The sequence below is a fragment of the Rhynchophorus ferrugineus genome, unplaced genomic scaffold (assembly GCF_030347505.1).
Source record: "Rhynchophorus ferrugineus isolate W39M unplaced genomic scaffold, kcgeb_rfMv2 rfM1, whole genome shotgun sequence".
In the NCBI taxonomy this organism is placed as follows: Eukaryota; Metazoa; Arthropoda; class Insecta; order Coleoptera; family Curculionidae; genus Rhynchophorus; species Rhynchophorus ferrugineus.
The window spans coordinates 79,227,769-79,250,982 of NW_027472580.1; the positions used below are offsets into that span (position 1 = coordinate 79,227,769).

General features: G+C 32.1%; 2 protein-coding genes across 2 annotated transcripts in view; one reads left to right on the plus strand and one right to left on the minus strand.

Moving 5' to 3' along the window:
- Window positions 1-1,481: 1,481 nt before the first annotated feature.
- The window catches only part of Lab (labial), a 111,356-nt gene continuing 89,623 nt past the window's right edge, over window positions 1,482-23,214 (plus strand). The window contains exons 1-3 of the mRNA XM_076410485.1: window positions 1,482-1,950; window positions 4,830-5,229; window positions 5,294-5,433. Of these exons, the coding sequence (XP_076266600.1) occupies window positions 1,719-1,950; window positions 4,830-5,229; window positions 5,294-5,433 (772 nt within the window). The 5' untranslated portion in view covers window positions 1,482-1,718. The remainder of the gene's footprint in view (window positions 1,951-4,829; window positions 5,230-5,293; window positions 5,434-23,214) is intronic.
- Window positions 20,575-21,385, minus strand: LOC143200127 (sperm flagellar protein 1). The gene is made up of 3 exons (XM_076410494.1): window positions 21,176-21,385; window positions 20,796-21,122; window positions 20,575-20,746 (listed from the first exon to the last, which is right to left on the minus strand). Exons 1-3 carry the CDS (start codon window positions 21,383-21,385, stop codon window positions 20,609-20,611), a joined length of 675 nt encoding a protein of 224 aa, XP_076266609.1. The 3' UTR covers window positions 20,575-20,608.

Below are 23,214 nucleotides of genomic sequence, written 5' to 3' on the forward strand. Positions count from 1 at the left end.
GGGTTCATCGTGTGCAGTCCACTCGGATGACTGTCTTTCAACTACTGTCACATATCGATGCAAAAACTCGGGTTTATTACGCCTGATCATCGTCAAACACTGCTCAGAATCATCAACTGGGCGTGTTTTTGGTCAAAAGTGAGCTCGCGCGGCACCCACTTTGCACATAGCTTTCTCCTACCCAAATATTCACGTTCATTTGATATATTTAGAGTGCCTGCTATTTCATTCAATTTCAATTTACGGCCATTCAATATCATTTTGTGTATTTTTTAATGTTTTCGTCGGTAACAACATCTTTTGGGCATTAACTGCGTTCACCGTCTTCGGTGCTCATTTCACCACGTCTAAACTTAGCATACTAATCTTTCATGGTTGAATTTCATGGGACAATGTCCGGAAACTCGGCATCAAGCCAAGTTTTTGCTTCAACTGTATTTTTTCCTTTCAAAAAGCAATATTTTATCAACACGCGAAATTCCTTTTTATCCATTTTTTCATAACAAAAGTTGTTTCACTCAAAATGCTATAATTCACAAACTAATGATCCGACATCTTTTGAGGGTTAGCGCTAACAAAAAAATATATGGATTTATTTCTAGTAGCGGCATCAATGTGTGAGGTCGGGGACTCTTCGACTGACATGTTTTATTAGTCGTCAAAATTTTTTTAAATTTCAAGCACTGTCCCTATAGTTATTTTGTATTAGCGCTCTTGATTTTACTCTTGTTACATATATGTTCAATCTGTCCGATGCTAATGAACTAGATCTCCCCATTGCTCTTTTAATTAGTTTAATAAGTTTCTCTTTTCTTTGAAAATTGGATAGCGATATGATATACAACACCGGAAGGTATTACAAAATGTTAGATTTTACCATGTCAGTTATAGTCTAAAGTTTAAAAAGATTTTAAAGTAATGAATGGAGGCATAACAGTTGAAATTCTTCTTTTAATTGATACGCATGAGCATTAGACTAATTTATAACAAGAATTCGAGAGTAATCTACAATTTATTTTATCGGGAGGCAAAACGGCACAAGAGCTATGCAAGAAAACCAACCGACTTTGATTAATCGCAAGAAAAAACTCCTGCCATATAAATTGCAGTTAAAACTGACCGCTCCGATATCGTCTAGCAACAACGACCAACCGTTTCGGCCGCCATGCTTCTTTTTCAGGCTCGAAGAACCATCCAACACGCCACCGTATACCCCGATATACGCGCGGCGTACAAGCGAAGCTGTCATGTCACATACGGTAGCTGACACTTGTTCCCTTCGCCCGAAATTGAAATGTTATCCGGCAATGATGGCTGGATGCTGGCCAATGGCGCGACACCCATCTCCAGGCGATGATCGCGACCGCATCCCATTGGTCGGCCGACAGCTGCGCGTCGGTTCGCGTCGTTCCGGACCTTCCCGTCGCTCCGCCCAGCACCAGGTTCGGCCTGACCCCAGGAACGTAGGCTCCACGGGCCGGCGGTTAGTTTGCGTGAGGTGCGAGGCAGGTAGTTGAGTAACGTTCTATCACAGACTTTTTTTTACGATTATTACGAGTGACTGTTGCGATCGGGACGTTTTGGTTGTATTGATTGCGGCGGTGGCCGATCCGCAACGATGATGACATTGAAATAACACGAACCACCCTGCTGTCGGTCGTTCAAATCCGTGTTCCTGTTATTAGTACAGTGACAAAGACTACTCTCCTGTCTGAAAAATGATAATGATGGACGTTAGTAGTATGTACGGTCATGCTAGTCAACATGGTTCTTCGTCTTATAATCCGGACTCTAGTTACTATAATTACAATAATAGTGCTCCTGATTTGCCTAATCATCCCCTAGGTGGTAACCATCCCCCATATGGGAGCGGTAACGGTGCTGCCACTGGTTATTCCACCACAGGCTATCATACAGCAAGCCCATTTGAGGATAATACATACCTGTATGGTACGTACAAGAACAGTAAAAATAATCGGAAAATTACAGTCACTAATATAAATAAAACTCCCATAAGCCTCTTAAGAACAGAGCAATGTTAACTAGTCTAAGTAACCAATAATTATATAAACTAAAGCATATAATTTAGAAAAAGCTCGACTGTCACGGCCTTTATTATATAAACATAAACATATTTGCAACATTAAAAACCCATATTATCTTAGAGGAAATATTTCAACATTATATATTACACATTACTAATATGCACAGTTTATTTAACACATAACATATACATTACTATCATATATATTTAATATAAATAACTAAAAAGATAAGATCAACAAAAGTACAGATATAAATTTAATATAATACAATATAATTAAAAATTAAAACTATAAGAAAAAACTTAGTTAATATACTATTGTTCAGTCAATAGTAAATAAGATAAAATGGATAAATAGCTATTATCGTCTTTGGCCTATCTATACCCGAGCTGAGATATTATTAATGAAATATTTTATAGTGAAATTATAGATTTTGAAATCTACAAATCAATATATTATATATCAATAAATCATGTACATAATCACTGATCGGAGAAACTCAATAAGCTGTATATATTTAATAATTTCTATTTTACAAAAAAATTAAAGTATATATTTATTTTAAGCAAAAAAACAATATAATTGATAATATAAACTCAACGATATAATATATCCACAAGTTTTAAAATGTTCCCTATTTTAAATATCACGACTCTCAAAAAAAATAAAGGTCATATATTTTTAGTACGCAAGAAATGTAAGGAAGTGAATAAATTTCGGAAAATCCGTCACAGATTCATAATCATTAATATATACATATTTTAACAAAATATTGTCAGAAATACCCGATACAATGTATGATAATTGTTGATTGTTGAAAAATACAAGTTTGAGATTTACAGACCCAACGTCGATTGGTATTTGTTTCACTGATTCTAATATAAATTCAGTCCAGGTTCTCAACCTACTTTAGAACTCCGCTATATTCTACTGAGATGGAAATATACCCTGTTTTTCCACAGTAAAGTATGAACTGCAGAATTGACGCTACAAATTATGTAAAATGATATTTCAATTGCAAACAAAACGAGAAATTGACAAAAAAGATTAAAGAATATTGAATTATTGTCAAGTAAAAGCGCGCAAATTGATAAACATGTTATGATAAACAGGATAGTTATAACGTTTGGGTGGTGAAATGAATACTATTAAGTGATTAAGTATTATTAATAACTTAACGATTATAAACCATTAAAACATCATGCTTATAATAACTTACAACAATTAGTAACATTACATATATTTACAATCATAAGATAAGACATAATAAATATAAATATTGCTGTGTTAAAATAACCTTTTTCTATTAATATGATCCCAAAAATTGTACAAAAACCCGTATAACGTAAGCTCTTAAATCCAAGTTTTCCAACTAAATTTTATCATTAAGCATTTAATATTAAAAAGGAAGAATAATATATCCATAGTGCAGTATATGTTTTCCACTCTAGATAAAATATTACTATGGAACAATTATATATTGATTAATAATAAAATCCCAGTTTCACTTCAACCGCCTCAGTTCTATTTATTTCTCATTATATTTATTTGCAGTCGTTATTAAATATAATACTAAAATTGTATATGCTCTATATTTTATTTTAACTATTTCCAGATTTATTAGATTAAAGCATGGCGAATTATAATTGAGTCAATTATTTAAACACATAATTTCCGAGCATTCCGAACCATATTTACATATATTCAAAAGGATTTGTTTTATAAAAAAAGTATAAAGCCCCATTTCACCAGCTGTATTCACTAAACACTGTTCTTAAGGAATGAATATTCCAAGTCATGCCACATGGCGTAATTTCTTCATTTTCCATCAAGCCTTTTTAATTTCCTCAAGAGACATGACGTGTCGCCTTTCCAATGCTTAACTCAAAAGTAGCCAGGAAAGCCAATTATATGTAGAGAATCAATATATAAAATCTAAAGAAGGTGCCTACTTTGTTGTCTACGCAGTAAATAAATTTTATAGCGTTCAATAGTTTAACTGCAAATAATTTAATATCATCTACTAATTAATATTATGTAATTTATTTTTGTAAATTTTATTTAGTCCTTTTCTGATTTGTCCTTTATGTCAGCTCAAAATAATTCCCGCCCAGACAACAGTTCGAAAAAAAACTAAATCCAGCTAATAGACGCCTTTCGAAATAATAAAAGTTGATTTTCTAATGCCGAATCGTGTCGAACCAAAGGCATGTTATCCTGAGTGAAAAATCAAACGTAATTGGTAAATAATTTTGACTTTCTCTCAAGGAAAGTAAGACGAGCAGTCTTACGATATTTTGATCACAGTAGTAAAACAGTAAATTTAGGTTATAAGAAATATTATTAGCCGCAGATAATCAAATAATAACGTTTGATCAGCATAAGATATTAGTTAGAAACTAAATTATTGCCTTCTCCTGCCGTCGGAACATATTGTGTATCGTTATATCCACCACATACATGCAAATCTTACTCTAATATAAAAAATTAACTTCAATTTCGAAAAATAATTATGACTATATATTTCTATTTTTATCCTCTATATCCAACGAGCTATTAGTCTCATTTTCTCTATGTATATTATATGGCAATAAATTAAACTTATGTAATATTTTCCAATAAAAATACAATTTAACAACAATAAGGTGCCTTATAACACGTGTAATAGTAAAAAAAATATTGAATATTCTTGATTATTTAATACTAATCAATAAAAAGTAATTAAATGAAATTCATTGAATAAAAAGATCATCCTTTAACAAATATTCAATCTGTGTTTTTCAGGAGTTGGCGGGGCATCTACGGATTCTGGGGTAGATACGCCACCATCGCCACAAGACCTCAACTATTATTCACACCAAGGTGGTCATCAAGAAACTTCCATTATCAATACCGAAACAGGGTTGAGTTATACCAACTTAGACTATGCCAATGCGAATAGCCCGTCTCTCTATCACCATCATCAACAGCCGGGGTACAGTGACCCGTCGTATGCACCAAGAGTGCCCCACGACCTTTTGCTGCGTCACCATGACGAAACCGGAGATCCCAATCCGTATCTGCATGATACAAAATATCACGGACATCAGCTGGATCATGCTGAGACACCGTTTCATCATCATCCTCACATCATAGCGACACCGGCCAATACGTCCTGTATGGAGTACCAACACTTATCATCACGGTAATATATATAACATATTTACGAGTTTATTCAGAGCTTAAATGAGACTTCTCGTTCCATCTAGATACAAAGATGACATGATGGGCGACGGTCGACTGCGACAGCATACAGGAATGCACACTATGGTGCCCGGCCAGCCTCAACAGCCCGTCATACCAACGTACAAGTGGATGCAAGTGAAGAGAAACGTTCCCAAGCCAGCCGGTGAGTTAAAATATTTGATTTCGACTATCTATCTATCTAGCCATCCATCCCGCGTTATTGACAGTTCCGATATGCCCTTCCCGTGACGAGAAAGGCCGTGACAGGCAGAGCCAATATTTAAAATCAAGCGATAAATAAAAATATCGACGATTACGGCGTTACCAACGTCAGGGAGGCAGCTTCACTTCGTACTGTTTATTTTAAAATGTTATTTTTGTTTGAATACAATATGATAAATATTGTTCGACACGACATAAGCAAATATTAGTACGGAAACGCCCGAACATTATTTATCGACGTAAAAATTGTATAAATTGTTATCGTCTGTTATTGTATTTGTCACATGCCACATCTTCGTCGTGTCTACCTTAATCAACAAAACTAGTTATATTTTTAAAAAAATCATAGCAAACATAACTATAATACAAATAGATCAACGCCGTCAAAGATCTATTTTTATCATTTATATTCTTATAACTCGAATAACAAACCAAATTCTACTCAATCTTCCAGCAGACTTTTACAATTTTTCAAAAATTACATCTGATTAGAAAGGTCACGAGAGAAAGGTGAATGATGAACGCTATTAATTAAATATTAACAATTGAAAAGTCCCCGGCCTGATATATAGATGGCGCTACTAGAATTAAATCCATATGTTTTTTAGTTAGTCCTAACCCTCAAAAGATGCGTGTATAAATTTAACAGCTGTCGGATCATTAGTTTGTGAATTTTGAGCGAAGCAACTTTTGTTATTGTGAAAAAATTGATAAAAAGGAATTTCGCGTGTGGGTAAAATATTGCTTATTGAAGGGAAAAATACAGTTGAAGTAAAAACTTGCCTTGATGTTGAGTTTTCGGATACCGCCTCAGGAAAATCAACCATCAAGTATTGGTATGCTAAGTTTAGACGTGGTGAAATGAGCACCAAAAACGGTAAAGGCAGTGGACACAAAAAAGAGGTTGTTACCGACGAAAACATAAAAAAATCCACAAAATGATTTTGAATGACCGTAAATTGAAATTGAATGAAATAGCAGACACTCTAAATATATCAATTGAACGTATACATAATATCATTCATGAATATTAAGATATGAGAAAGCTCTGTGCAAAGTAAAAGCCGCGCGCGCTCACTTTTGAGCAAAAACACGGATGAGTTTATAATTCGCAGCAGGGTTTGAAGCTGATCAAGCGTAATAAACCCGAGTTTTTGCGTCGATATGTGAGAATGGATGAAACATGGCTCCATCATTTCACTCCAAAATCCAATAGACAATCATCCGGGTGGACTGCACACGATGAGCCGCGGTGAACGTGGGAAAAAGTCGGCTGTCAAGGTTATGGCATCTGTAATTTGGGATGCGCATGGAATAATTTTCATTGACTACCTTGAAAAAGGAAGGAACATCAACAGCGACTATTCCATAGCGTTATTAAGAAAAAGAAAGTGCTGCTTCACCAAGACAATGCACCGTGTCACAAGACAGTGAAAACGATGGCAAACATCCATGAATTGAGCTTTGAACTGCTTCATCATCCACCGTTCTCCAGACAGCCAGCGACTATTTCCTGTTCGGATCTCAAAAGAATTCTCGCAGGGGAAGAAATTTTCGTCGAATGAAGAGGTGATCGCCGAAACTGAAGCCTATTTTGAAGCAAAGGACAAATCGTGCTACAAAAATGGTATCGAAAAGTTGGAGGGTCGCTGTAATTAGTGAATCAGCCTTGAAGAGAATTATGTGGAAGGAATAAAGAAAACTAACTTTGCCAAAAAATGTGTTTTACTATGATAGGCCGGGGACTTTTCAATTGACCTGTTACGTACCACAGGAAAATGTGATAATTTTCTGTTGATGACCATAAGCTATTCTAAACGCATTAATTGTTTTCTTTTGTCTATTTAAGCTAATACAATCTTTGTATATTTTATACAATATTTTTTTCTTTCATAATTCTAAATGTTATACAAAGTGTAAAAAAAGCAATGTTCGTTGCCTACACATTAATTGTAAGAAAAAGTTTAAATCATTTGGTTGTTTGAGTTCCAGTTCTGCTTGATTATTATGCAAAAGTTTCAATAATTCGTTATTAACTTGAGATTGGAGTCTCTCCTCATATATGTTTGCGGTTCACTCGATTTTATAGTTAACAGTCGGTACTTGAAGATATTGGTTTAAATGATCACCCCTATAATACCTGGGTACAAATATATATCTTAAGACTTTATTTTGAAAAAACTGCATTTCTTTATTTACTTATTGGAAGACACATCTCTCTCATGACATGACTGGAATCCATAGATCTGTATAAAAAAATATCTATATTAAAATATATTTGTATAACGGCAACTTATTATATAGTAATAATTGAAATGTTCTTCTAATTAACCAATATGTTATCTTATTATACTTTAGTTATTTCTTCTTTTTTTAGCGTGCTTCTGCATTTGAGCAAAACATTGTATCATTAATATGACAGTATATACAAAATAATACGAACAGCTGACATCTCTTTGCGGAATAGTTTCCAATTGAATGTTTTCCCATTCTTGTACTAATAACTCTGACAATTGCTTCAATGATGTTAAAAACAGAAATCTACTCCTCACTCTGCTCTAAAATTCGACATAATGGTTCAATTATATCGAGGTCTGGCAATTGTACTGACCAGGAAAGACGTTTGATAACATCCTGATGGTCTTCAAACCAGAAAATTTTTTTGGTTATTTCGGCGCATTATCTTACCAGCTATAAATAGGCAGTGTTTGACATCATAGAGGTTATTGAGATATTCATTTGCAATAATCCAGTCAGTAATGTGATTGACAGGACCAGCATAATACCACGATAAATCAGTCCATAAAAATTATAGTAATAAACAAACAGTCCAAATATTTAGTTTCTTTTGGGGTTCCCCGTAGATAGAGTAGTGCATTTGTAGGAAACAATACAAACGTTGATTTATTGGATCATACCACCTTCTTTCTATCAAGAAATATGCAATTTTATGATGGTTGCAATATTCTTTTCGCAGCAAAATGTTATAGGGAGTTCTGCACTCACATTTGTCGCGGTAGTTTTATGTTTCTATCAGAAATTGGTAACATAAAACAGGCAATGCGTGTAACATTATTCATCCTAAATCAGTGTTGCCAACATGCAAAAGATATTCTTATCCCTTGTAGCTTTCTGACTTGCAAGAAGTAACATTCTTGACCCAAACCATTGTTGAATTTGAAATTCAATGCTGTAGTACAAAAATGTTTCTTAATTTAGTTGATTGTTGCACTTCATTGCGTTACAAACAAGCACAATATTTGTTAGACTGAAGTATTTGATTTTAGATTTTAAGATTAGCTCCATTAAGATGTTTAATAAAATTTACGAGAACTGTTAATATGTTAATATCTACAAAAATATATTTAAAGACCTCAATTTTTAAATTGACAAGAGATTCAGTAATATTTTAAACTGTACATTAAAATTTGCAACTTATATTTGTCAATGTCAATTAAAATGAAAAATTTAATGGTTATGATATACCACAAACAGAAAAATGTACTATAGTTACATGTGTAGTAAATATTGGTATACTAATGTATAAAACAAAATATGAAGAAATTGTTATTAAAGTACAAACACCAGCTACTTAAATAAGAATGTGGCAATTTTTATATTATGTTTTATGATTATTCGCAAACAAGAGAGAGAATTATGATCTTAATGCTAAGATTCATGGTCAGAATCCACAATAAGCAGTAGATCTAGTCAAGATAAACTGTAACTGATAACAAGGAGACTAAAATATAATTAAAGAAACAATTATATTGACAAATTTAAATTAAACTTTTCACTGATACATATATGAACCAAGTATATATCTGCAGGCGACAATTAGGCATGCAGAAATTACCAAACTGCTTCAGTTAATATGAACGATGCCCAACTTTTCTTGTTCAAAATAGACACAACATATTAATGTCACTTTAGATACGAATTTATTTTTGATAGGTTCAAGTAAAATTACTCGTAAAAGAAATAGGTAAAATAATAACAGTTACCTCCATATCATGAATATTTTATCACACAGTGCAAAGAGCCATGAACAACTGCGCCAACAAAGGAATGAAAAGTTTCTTGAAATCGCTTGATAACACTTACACTTAACTTAACGGTTATTACTACAAAATCCAAACATTATATGATTTGATGAGATTAGACGTTTATTTTAATATAATTAAGTATAAAACTCCAACTAGTGAAAGGTTGGATTTTTTTTTCCAGAGCTTTCAAGATTAAAAGAGTTAAACAAAAAAATAAATAGAAATTTATGGATGTTAATTTTTTAAAATAGATAATTTTTCTGAGGCAACCGAGAAGAGATTTAAGATTTGATTTCAATAATAATGAGATACAGTATTTTGTCGCAGTCACATCAACTCTACTTGGGGCTACAATTCACAAGCAGAAAATTCAACATGTTTTGTTACCTTAAATTTTTTTATAATAATATTTAATTAACGACTTAATTTTATATATATATATATATATATATATATATATATATATATATATATATATACATTTAGAAAAATGTCACAGAAAAAGGCTTCTCTTACGGTTCAAGGTCGTGGTTTGAAAATTAGCGGGGCCACGAACCTGGAGTGGCGTGGTCGGCGGGGAAAAAGGTGAACAGGAGGTTGGCGGTAGCCTCGCGGACGTTTCGTCGGAAAGCTTTTAGTCCTGGGGCGCTTATCGGGTCGCGTGCATCGTCGGACACGTCCAGATCCGATCAAAATCGCTTTTCAAACTTTGACACCGCCACATGTTATGAGCTGGCTCATTTTATTTACCTGGGGGGGTGCTGGCCTGGCCGCCCGGTTTTTCCTTCCCTTTCGACGAAGAAAAGCGGTCCCTAATTTATTGCCGCTCAAAAGAACAACGAAATATTATTGCCTCAATAAATATGATGTTTTTCGGTTCGATGTTTAAATTCCGCAGATAATACTAATTACAACAAATCTCTATACATACAAGTATCTGATCCTTCTACAGGCTTTTCATTCAATAAATATATAACACCGGCATTATAATGAAAGCTTATTTTTCAAGTTTTCGTTATTCGCACGAATTGTGACCCAATTCTCAGTATTAGCGACTAAACTGTCTGGTCTAATGAGTAATCTTGAAATGAATGTCAGTGTTAGAAACATATTGACGTTGAAAAATACATTGTAAAGATTTAAGTGACATTCAATCTTCAGTGAACTACAAACAAGTTGAGAATGAAGTATGTTTTAAATAAAACGAACTAAGTGGCAATTCAAGAGTTGCTTAAATTGCAAGAAGAAAATTTGTCCAAAACCATTTTTGTGTTTGGGAGTTTTATATTGGTGGTTTTTAACTTGAAAATACTGAGTAAATATTTATGAATGGTATTAAAACTGTCTAATTTCTTCATCAAAATTGATCCATGTGTATAGGAAGAAATATTATTTTCAAAAAAAATTAAATAAATTAATGCCAATAGATACGGTGTATATTTTTCTTCAGAATCAGAGTCGGGGTATGTTGAAGGCTTGAAGAACAATAACTGCGAGTAGTTAAGGCCTTTAATAATTTGACGACGTTTCAAGGGAATCTCATCTGCCATCTTCAGGTCTTGCTTCATTCTTGCTCTACATCTCGCTCGAAATATTTCTCCAACATATATATATATATATATATATATATATATATATATATATATAGATACTTAAAATAAATAGTTAAAACATACATTAGAATTGTCCTATTTCTGTGAATAAATCACCAATGTTCAAGCTATACCGGCTGGTTCGCGTCTTGACAGATTTAATGATATTTCTTTAACATTTTTCTGCCTTAGAACGAAAATACACAACTTTTTTCCGATATATTATGACGTGTTTCCTTCCTCATGCCCTCGATATACATTAAGACATCTAATTATAACAAAAAATTATTAAAACAACGTAACACTAAGACCTATACAAACCATCCAGTGCGATACAAACAACCACGTCATTCTCAGATTTGGAATATTTTAGCGCGCATTTAAAATTACTCCTTCTCCTTCCAATTACGCATTACAAGTATCAATTTTTCTTTCAAATACGTTCGTTTTCTAGAACTAACTTTTATTCCGCGTAAAGTAAATACGTAATATTGTCATAAAATAGTTTGTCAAAAATAGTTACCTAACCTATTATTATCACTGTTATTAATTTTTTGAAGAATTTTATACACATTTGACAACAGTGTCGAACAGTACTAACACAAATAGAATTTTTCAAACGGATTCGGTTACATGTTCTGAAGCATCAAGAAGCATCCTGTCTATTTTTATCTAGGGTAAAATTAGAAGGAAATATCGGGTGCGAATATAAAACGAGTTTTACCTTTTTAGAAACTGCATTTGGCCGTATATTGGACATCATCTACAATGTACATTGGCTGTTTTATTGGCAGGACTATATGCAGATTGACATAACCAGTTTTGCTGTTTAAATTTATCCAAGCCAAGATATGCTGCACCTACTACAAGAAAAATATTATGAAATTCACCATTACGGCAATAGAATCTGCCTCTATTTCTATTTCTATATCCGCTTATAACCTTCAGGCAACTAAATTATTTATATTTTGCCAGTTAACAAGTGTGCCAAAATAAAGAAACGAATTTTCCATTCAATGTATAATCCAGATTAGCAATAAAACTAAAGAATGGCCCTCTTTATTTATCATTATCATCGTCATCAATCCATAGAAAAGAAGAAGAAACAACATCTCCTGTATCTTTGCCAATCCAAATTATATTCCCCAGTAAATGAGACTGTGTTCACCAGTATTAATGATTCAAATCCTGCACTTGTTGTCTAACTGGATCATGTTGAAATTCACACTAGCAGGCGTACAATAGTCAATACTTTGATATTTTATACATTAGTAATAGCTCTACAAAGCGAACTATATTATGAGGAATGGTGGCCAACCTCAACATACGTCCAAATTAGGTCTACTATGTTGAAGAACACTGGTGATCGTACTCCCAAGCAGCTAATGGGACCATCGTAAAATTCCTAAATAACTTTAATAATGTTTAGGGAAGTAGGTTCAGCTTAAAAAGCAATCCAATTTGAAGTCTAGTGTATATATTTAGAAAGCGGAATGCTCTTTCCCAGTGTCATTGTTGTAAATTTTGTAATAAGACATTTTAAAAATATTTAAACATATACTACAATAATTAATTCAACTGTATTCGATTAAAACAAAAAAAATGTTACCATAGGTCCTCCGTTATCTGTAATCATTAATAAATACAAATTAGATAAAATATGAAAATTAATAGTAGCTAAAAACCAACACAACAACCTAAGAAAATGACCGAAAACATGAATAATTCACCGAATTTACAGCAGGGGTCGTAACCGAGTAGCAGTCGCCTGCCTCGTTTGTGTCAAATCCCATACATGACAGTCTAATTCTTCCAACATAATCGCCACTCTAGATCAACATCGATTACTAAAAATACTTCAAACAAACATAAAACGTTTGACGTTCGAACGATAACAATATAAGTATCCATTATTGGCATGTCTTAAAAAATTGCCTTGAAATCCCCATCGTAAAAAATGTTCTACAACACATTATGTACTTGAATGTCACTCGCCAGTAGAAGTTTTAATATATCCTCTCTCACTTTACTTTACCCTCGATAACACCATTCATCCGTATAAACAAGTTACGATTAAGAGACTAATAGATATATAAAAGGATTAAAATGTCACGATAACAAGTAAAAAAGCTATAAATTCAGTGTCTTTGAAATAAGTGAACATAATAAGTATGTTCCTTTCAATTGCCATAATGTTTTTGGTTCAGGTTTTGTCTGGATGATTGATTTTCATTTAATTATGAATATTTTTGTTATCAATTATAATCATTAATGTGATATTTTTTTTAAATTAATAAACAGTAAACAGTCATAAATATAGGCATGCAAGTAGAAATAATTATAGCCATCTTGATATACTCTATTTCTTGACACTGGTCAAAATAGCTATTTTTATATGACTCTTTATCTGACACGTGAAGTGTTCATAAAAGTGGGGAGTAGTTGTTCCGGATAAATATATGTTATAATTGCAGCTTTATTCGAGATTTATACATAACCGTAATTTAATTCAAATTGTGATTATGTTTGTTATAATACTCCAATAATTCTAAAGCATGTGTATGTGATTTCAATACTGCACAAGAAAAAAGAGACACAGTGAGTGTTGTTATAACATATTTATTTATTTATTCAGCTGCCAATTTATTTATTCTATCAGTTCTGATAACGTTCATTGTTTTATTGAACTAATACGTATATATGTCTATAATTGTTTTGTTCAAAGAAATATGTAATATAAAAATTAATTATTGGTATTACGTATGGTAAGTTTATGATAAATATAAAATGGCTTAAAAAAATTATTTTAATTTTTACAGATTAAGTTTACATGCTATATGCTAAAAATTAAAATACTCAATCCAATTACAACTTAAAAAATGTTGTCTATGTAAAAATTCTATATATACTATATCAATTAATTGACCTGAATTAAATTATTATAACATGTATAAAAAGTTTTAAAGATATTTTGATATGACCAAAGAAAATATATTTGTTTTTACGAATATAGATATTCTGTTCAGCTCTCTTTCAGTAAAATCTATCAAAATTCTTGTAATTTTGTATATGAATCCTATAATCATTTTTTATTGAAAACTTGATATTCTGTTACCATTATGTATACAAAGGTGCTTTATACAAAGAAATAGGTAATTATGATAAACCTAGAATAATTTTGAAAATTATTTTTCAGTATTTTAAAGTTAAACTGGTTGATATAAGGTAAACGCTGAAATAATCTATAGAAGTATAGTACGCCAGGCCTCGTCATCGTCATTGTTTGATTTGAATTCTATTAATTACAAGAATAGATTTTCAAAAAATTGAACACATTTGTTTTTACATATAATTTAACATTATGTTAGCTGCGTTAGTTTATTTGTAACAAGTTAAATTAAAGAAAATTACCTTTTAATTAAGTAATGTAACTGAACTCTGTACTCTACTACTGTTTTTGTTATATTAGTATTCTTTTAAAACTGGACGTATAACATATTGAATTTGAAAACTTCATATAGCCCTTCTAATTGTTCTTCACCTACTTCAGTAGATTAACGTTGATCTCCAATGACCATTAAAAAAATTCAATTCAAATTCAACAATAAGCACAGCTAACTATAATTATATAACAATTGATGAATAACAGAAACAGTTAACTGTAAACTTTAACAGATTATAGTAACCATGACCAATAGAGGTTACTGAAAATATTACGACAGGAAGTATTTTTAAAACGAATCAAAATAAGTGTTTAGAAAAAAGTACATCCAGTAGGCTACGTGACTTTTGCGATAAACAACAAAATCATCCTATAGAGTGGATTCAAGAGTTAATAAACTGGTCGTCATTTGAACTACTTCAATAAACAATCATAGAAAGCTCATTAGTTATTAGAGCGTGATGTCTACAAGGAAACGTTGCAGCAATAAATGAGAGTGTGTAGAATAACTCCAATTAGTTATTTCCTCATCGCGCCTAAAACCCTGACCTTCCACAAACGACAACTAGGTAAAATTTGTATCAATACTTTGGCCTGCATCTATATAAAATCCAACTAAATCAGAAGATGAAGTTAGATGCGATATACCTGACTAACTTAGCTTCTCAATAGTTTGAACAAAGACACATAAAATTGAATTGTCTTGAAGAAATAATTAATAATTGATTTAAAAATATAATAGTGGTAAATGTAATTAAAACATCACTGTATGGTGCAGATATGACTCGTTAGTCTCTTATCATGTTGTCCTGATCATCTTCTGATTCTAAAATGAAACTAATATATGTATTATTCTCAAAGATTGCGTAAAGAAGACGTAGTTAAATTCTTTAGTTAATAAAATATTTACTCTTAACCGATTATAATGTTACTGGTTATCTAATATTACCCCTAACGTTGGGTATAATATGTTCAAATTAAGAATGTAGAATTAATATAATTTAAATCTCGTTTATTTTTGATCGTGTGCTAGACGTGTTTTCTTTTTCTTGCGCTTCTGTGAATGATTATTATTTTGTTAGGTTAGGTCATTATTAGGTTTTCACCTGGTGTTTTACAAACGTTAAACTGAACAGTACTTTGTTTTCTCTTCTTCAAAGATTATTCACAAATCTCTATTATCATATTTTCTTCTCTTCGTGAAAATTGAAAATGTTAAAACATACACCTCCACATGTGCTATATAATTAGAGTCATCCGCAGTGGATACTCAGAAAAGCGTAACAATATATAGCGAATACAAATGAGTTTTGAGAAAATTACAAAAAATTATGTAAATAATATACATTGTACATGTACTTCTCAAATTAAAATTAAATTAGCGTAACTTCAACTAAGAACACGACTAACAATTATACACTATATAAGTTTGTGTGGTTTGGTTAGCTTCAATCTTTTAATATCCAGTGCGTTGTTCAGCAATTGTATTGTATCCAGGTTGATATGATTTAGTAATCTTTTTTCAGGTATTACGGTGAAACCTTAGATAGCTTCATATACCCATTTGATTTCCAAATCATTCTGTAGGTTACAACTAGCCGGTTTGACGATTTAGTATAGTCTCATATTTGAACCAAATGAGTTCAAAGAAACTTTATTCTTGACTAATAAATAAATATCTTTGATATTAGTTTAAGTCCGAAGTATTTTCCAACTAATCAGTAGAGTTTTCGAATTTTAAGTCTGATCAGCTCAGTTTTCTTGTGTAACGTGTACTATTTCAAATTCAAAATTGCAAAATGTACTGAAGTTATCGACAAAGAGATCGAATAGAGTATGGCAAATATTAATGTAACCGATCGAAGTTCGATTACGCCTCTGAACAGTGTCAATAGAATGACACAATCATTGACAATCGAAATTAAAAATAAAACAAATGCTGGAAAATAGGATAAAGTGGAAAAAGGGACTATCTGATCAGATAAGAGCGTTGAACAGTGGCAAGATAACTCGGCCAGGTCGACATCGAAAACAAATATGAGATATATTAATGCCCGGGTATTAAAATAAATAAATCCTTATCAGAAATCTAATAACGCTGCTACCAATATTGAAAAGAAGATTTGACACGTATGGTGTTAACGGTAATACTTAGATCCGTATAATATTGCTACCGTTTCGAAACCCCCCCGTTATCTAATCATATAATCCTTAAATATTTTATCATTACATTTTGAAATTGTTTGCATTGGAAAAAATCACATTTTAATACCGATATCGAGTGAGTTTTTCTACGTACTCTCCAAGTTTGAGTTTTAGTTTGTTATCAACAGCTCTATTTCTTAAACCAATCTGAAATCCCCTTAAAACTTTTTTTTGTTGACAATACTTTTTGTTTCATTTTTCTTTTTCATTTTGTTAAAAATATTGTTTTTCTATTTCTTGTTCCTGTTTCTTATCTGTTATGCTGCTTAATTTGCCCCTGTTGATGCTAGCTTGCTTAAATCTACACCACTATAGATAAACGCATGGCCCTTAGTCATTTTATAAATATCAAACCCCAATATTTTTTATCTTACCCATCAGTTATTGTCTATTTCAGGTCCTCATTTTTCAACGTTTTTTTTAACTTGTGTTTTTCCTTTCTTTCCCTTCTTTACCTTGCTGAACTTATTTTGATTATCTACTCTTCTCATGCGTCATCTCCTTGCCTTTTACCATCATCGCCATCTCTATCTAAATACTTAATATGTCCGTGAATGAAATTAGATAGATAGCTTGAACAATTTAAATGCTATGTTTTTATAACATTTAAGAAAACGTTTAATAAACAAAAAATTAGTTCATAATTTTGTAATCTGCTTATGTTGCTAAACGTCATGTTGTCATATAACCCTTAAATATGTCAGCACAACGTTATGATATTTTTGAAATGATTCAAGTATCTTTGCAATATCTTATTTTTCTTATATGCCTCCAAATTTAAATTTTTAACCTTAAACTATCTAATCAGACATTACTTAAATCATGAACAATAATTAAGAATTTCTGAAATTGGATATACAACCGCAAAGTTTGTAGTTTTTGGGGCCATTTATTACCTACTAGAATTGGGACTCAAAATTGAGATTTCAGATTAATTGTTCGTTGAGATATCCGTTTTTCAATTTTAAATGGTTTGCTTCTGCGATAGTTTCGGGTTCGATTGACACTGGGGCATTACTCTAAATTTATATTTGCGATTTTCTATGGGTAAAAATGTAAAATATAACAAGGAACCCCTTTTCAGTCATAATTAGGCTTGGTAATGCCCAAAAGTCTTCTGGGATGGATTCTAAATTAGTCATTCGTCATAAGCTCAATACCGAGGATTATTTAACGTGGTTAAGTAACCACGACAAGTAATAAGTTTAGGCAGAAAAACAATTAGCTGGTAAAAAGCAGACTTTAAAAAACATAGCAATAAAAGTAGTTTTTTTTTAAGTTCATCAATCTGAATTACTAAAACTTGTAATAAATATTTACTAGTATAATTTAACTTGTTCAACATGGTTAAGTTTAATATATTTAAAGATCGGTTTCCAAAATGAATAAAAATAAAATAATAAATAATATAGTAACTAGTCTGATAAATAAAAATCCAAAGCCCGTGCAAAATAATTTCGGAGATATATATTGATGTATTTATCACATACTCGACTTACTTGTGTATTGATGAAGTTACAACAAAACAAACATTATAATAAAGTAATTTAGGATTCTGCCCCAAAGATATACAATGTAAGATATAATCAGTTCAAAAAATTTAAAATCATATTCTCGTATTTTATATGAATAAATTGAAAATAAATCGAATATTTTCAGATATGTAATATTTAAACTAGGTGGTTAGGCAACTAATAATTCTCGATTGGTGATACCAAAATGATCAGTAGCTCGACCATTTCAAAAGTACTTTCACTACTACATGTAATGTAGTTAGTTTAATAAAAGATTTGAAATACATCCCTGATATTGTCAGTCCGAATATAAAAAGCTTACATGCTGCTATTTACTGCCTTTGTTCATACAAAGGCAATAAATAACAGCAATTATACAAATAGTTTTAAAATTTAGTCTTGCGGCAGAACGTAAAATTTTATATGGGACATTATCATATATATTAATGAACTTTTAATTCCAAATAAATATGCAAACAGACGTGTAATTATTATTATTTAATTTTTTCATTTATTTACACATTCAAAACTTAATAATTTCAAACAAATTACAAATAATATTTAAAAAAGTGTAAATTATAAATTCTAATAATACAATATTTAAATAGCTCGTTTTATTGACTATATTATGTTGCTATGTTGTAGTCTCAAGCGATTTCTAAGTAATAATTAAGGCTTCTTGATTGAACTTGAACTACCAAATACTAGAACAGTTTAAATCATCCTCGTCATAGTTATCCTCGTACCAAAATCATATATATTTAGATATATATATATATATGATGCATATAATATATATGTGAGCATCCATCCTGTGTCAGAACAATTGACTATAACAACAATCTGGGTTGGTCTTTGTAAATAGCATGGTATTCCCCAGGGGACAAAAGATGTTTACAGAATTGTGGAATTGCCAACACTACAAGATGAAATACTTAAGTCCCGCCTTCAGTCAACGATCCACTAATGGAACTGGAGCTATAAAACCCCGATACAGATACCCGACGTTCTAATCAAATGAAATGCAATCCATCTCTTAGCCCACCTCAGCAGACGTTGTCCATCATAAACGACACTATCCCCTCTGTGATAAAGAAATACTTCCAATCAGTGCATCTTTTGAAGAGCATCTCAGAGACCTTCAGCTCTCTATCAAACGCCTTTCTTCTAAAAAAGCACCAGGCCCAGATGGTATAACAGTAAACCATCTGAAAAACCTCACTAGCAAGTAACTATCAGAGCTTGCCCACATCATCAACTACATCCTGAGATTAAAGCATTTCCAAAAAACTGGAAACATGGGATTGTCACTGTCATTTCTAAAAAGAAAGCCAACAACAGCTTTGTCTATCGAATGACCTAATCTCGCTGATTGATTTATACTTGGACGGTAGGTCCTTTCAAGTAAGGGTCGGTGACGCAGTCTCTTCTCCAAAACAGATCTCCGCAGGAGTCCCACAAGATGTCCACTAGCCCCTGCCCTGTTCAAGCTTTACATGACTGATTTTCCACTCCACAAACAGCTTTCTTCACAACTTCACAACCGGTTACAGTTCCGACGATATTCGCGACAGTCTACAAGTCCAACTGAACCAGGCGATTGCGTGGTACAAATTCTGGCGGCTGCAGATAAATCCGAGCAAAACTCAGGCTATTCTGTTCCACAGCAAGGAGTTCCGCGCTTATCGCTTCCAAAACGATAAAGTCCCTATCCCCTGGCCCCAATGGTCAGCCAAAATCCAGCAAGCTATCTGCCAAGGCAATAACGTGAACAGTCTACTCCTCCCACTTCTCTGCAGAAAAAGCAAACTGCCAATCCCCCAGAAAGCGACTCTGTATAAAATGCTAGTCCGTCCAGTCTGCCTCTACGGAACACAGGTGCAGTACAGGTACGTGTCTGAGATACAACTTAAACTTCTCCAAGTGTCCCAATCCAAAAAAGTCCGCGCGTTACTCAATGCCCCATGGTTTTTGAGGAACGTCAGCACACCTCGAATCAGGCATCCCATTCGTGAAGAGTTTCACGAACATGCTCAGTGTAAGGTCCTTTTATTTAATAAATCCTATTTGCCGTATATGTTTAGAAAAAAATTTTGTATTTCGGGATAAAACACTCTTTCTTGTACAAACACTGCAAATAAAGCTTGTTGCTGGTTGGTAAAACAAATAATTTTGAATTAGAAGTGAAAAGTTGTTGAAACAACTCCGAAATATAACCAACGCAGGCAACATCAAAAGTTAATATACAAAAAGTTTTTACCAAAGAAACTTTAATATATATGGCCATAATATTTTTATTAAATTGTCTCACAAATCACTAAAATATTTTATTAAAGAACCTTGTCCTTGGGGAAGTAGTTGTATCGACATTTCCGCTGATCAACGCCTGCAACTGTTGAGTAAGATCCTTAATACGCTCGTCTTTTATCGATAACATTTTCTCTAAATGCACCATCTATATATAAAATAATGATACATTTTTACTAAGTAATATACCCAAGTACCTTATCTTTGAGCATAGTATTTAATTCTTCTTTCTCCCGTATATCTCGCTCCATTTTATCGAATATCTCGGCCGGTACCATTTTTTGTTGAAGAGTCTTGGTTCCACTCTTAATCTTAATAGGAACCACACCATCTCCATGCTCTTGATTGGATATACCATCCAAATAGTAAACCCTCTCAGTGTTATCGCCATTTTGCTGATCGCTGTTCTTCTTCTCCACTTTCGTCTTGATCTTAAAAAGCAATCTTTCGATAGCTCCCGGTACCGCTTTCGCTAATTGTTCTTGTTCCGAGTGACTCAAATTAATTTTCAGTTTATTTAATACCTTCGAAGCAATTTAAGTTTTTATACCACCACCAAATACGTAGTTGAACTGACCTTTTTGTTAATAATGTCCCAATTAAGGACTTTCTGAGCTATAGCGTTCCTAGGACTGTAATTATGCAGGTCGACCATCTTGGGATAGTGTTTCTTTAAGATCTCTGCCAGAGGCACCGCGTCGGAAAAGTCCCGACTCAAATGTCGTTTTTGCCGCGTGATCTGATGGTCGTCGATCCATCGATAGAGTTCGTCCAGATTTTGATCCATCCCGATTGAAAAGCGTAGATTTTTTTCTGTAGAAATATAAATATAGGTACAAAACTTCAAAATAAAAACGAGACAGTGACAATGGGAACGTCACGAAAAAGCGTGGTCTAATTGTTTTTTAGGTCATAACTAGCGCGGACGTGGCGGCATCTATTAGTCATCGCGATCATGAAAGCAATTTTTTTAATTTCAACAACTTGGAATTAAGCACGTAAATGTTTCTTGCTTTCATGAGGTTAATTAAAGTAACAAATTAACTCTTTCTATATTTGTTATCCCTGTTGAGATGCATGGAAATGTGGAAAATGTTAATTAATTTTTTTATACTCGAATAGTTTTTTGGTGTATAATCAAATTTATTGAACGATGTGGTAAATTTAATATAATTATCAGCATGAATGTGTGTTTTGTTAATTGAAATTTTAAATTCCATTTACATTTATCAATCGATTAAATGCGAGAATTTTTTGAGAAAAATGGCTTTTCAAAGTATTCCTCGTGAATCAAGGTGAAGAAAAAATAATTAAATAATCTAGTCCTGGTGACTGAAATGGAAAAAATTATGATAGAAATAATTTGTTTTATTTATCCACATCTTTCTGATACAAATAACACATTATAACTAGCACAAAATAACATTATAACCGTATTCCGATAAAAATATCAAATTTGAACAATAAAAATGCAATTCCTATATGACTATTAGTATAATCAATTGATAATAAACTCAAAGTATATAAAAGCGGGAATATTTTTATACAGATCTGTCTAGTTATTTAGAGGATATTATTTTTAAATAATAATATATCAATAGGAAAAAACAAATAACTGTAACCCATAAAAAAAATTAAATAATTACACAGAAGTCACTAGGATGATGGTAAGATCCAAACCATGTTTTCATCACCAAACTGATCACCTTTATCTGCTGCAGCTAATGCATCAGAACATCATTTAAAAACAAAATAATTTTAAAATAATTAATTACCCAATCACATTAATTATGTTACAGCATGTATATTATAGCTTATGATGAATATATACTATTAAAATAGAGATATAGGTGGCAAAACCTGATAGACATATTGCCGGTCGGTTACAATATTTATTAAAAAAGAACGAAGATGAACCTAGAATATTTAAACCCTTAGTTTAAACCGACGAAGCCGAGCAGATGATGGCAGATAAATAAATATATGAAAAACTACAACAAATGGAACGATTGTGATAATATGAGAGTAAAATATGAAATAAAACCAGATATACAACCGTTCAATTATTTCAATATCCGTGTAATATTGGCTTATCAAATCAAGTCATTCTATAAAAGGCCAAAGACATTTTATAAGGAAAGTAAAAGTATTTATCTTCTGATCTTGGTTATAGGCTATTTAAAGATATATTGGTTATTTTACCTTAATAAATTAGTATATAACTATGGCATATTAATTTATCTTAATTTTTTCCGTACAATCCAGTAATCCTAATATTCAAATAATCCAGCCTACATGTTTTATTAGTGTTGATTAAGTGAAGCTCTACTCTGCTAAGTATAGAAACCAAAATATTCTGTATATACTAAAAAAAGTACAAAGATACTTTTATTAAAACATGTGTTATTGCTACAACACATTTCTTTCTTTTTTCAACGTAATTTCATCATAAAAAAATACATCTAGTCTAGTATTTCACCAATTTTTGTATTCCTTCCAAAAAAAAAGATTTTTTCAAGGCCCAAAATAAGCCTTTGTTTCAGTAATGACGAATTCGTTCGATCCAAATCAGCTACTTCTTCAGATTTGGAAGTTAAATTTGAAGATTATGCTGGA

Excerpts from the sequence above, each read along its gene's own strand:
- LOC143200127 (XM_076410494.1), bottom strand. The coding sequence starts at position 21,385 with ATGGATCAAAATCTGGACGAACTCTATCGATGGATCGACGACCATCAG. Across the intron at positions 21,123-21,175 it reads GGGACATTATTAACAAAAAG|GTATTAAATAAACTGAAAAT; the intron begins GTCAGTTCAACT and ends ATTGCTTCGAAG. Across the intron at positions 20,747-20,795 it reads ATACTATGCTCAAAGATAAG|ATGGTGCATTTAGAGAAAAT; the intron begins GTACTTGGGTAT and ends TTTTATATATAG.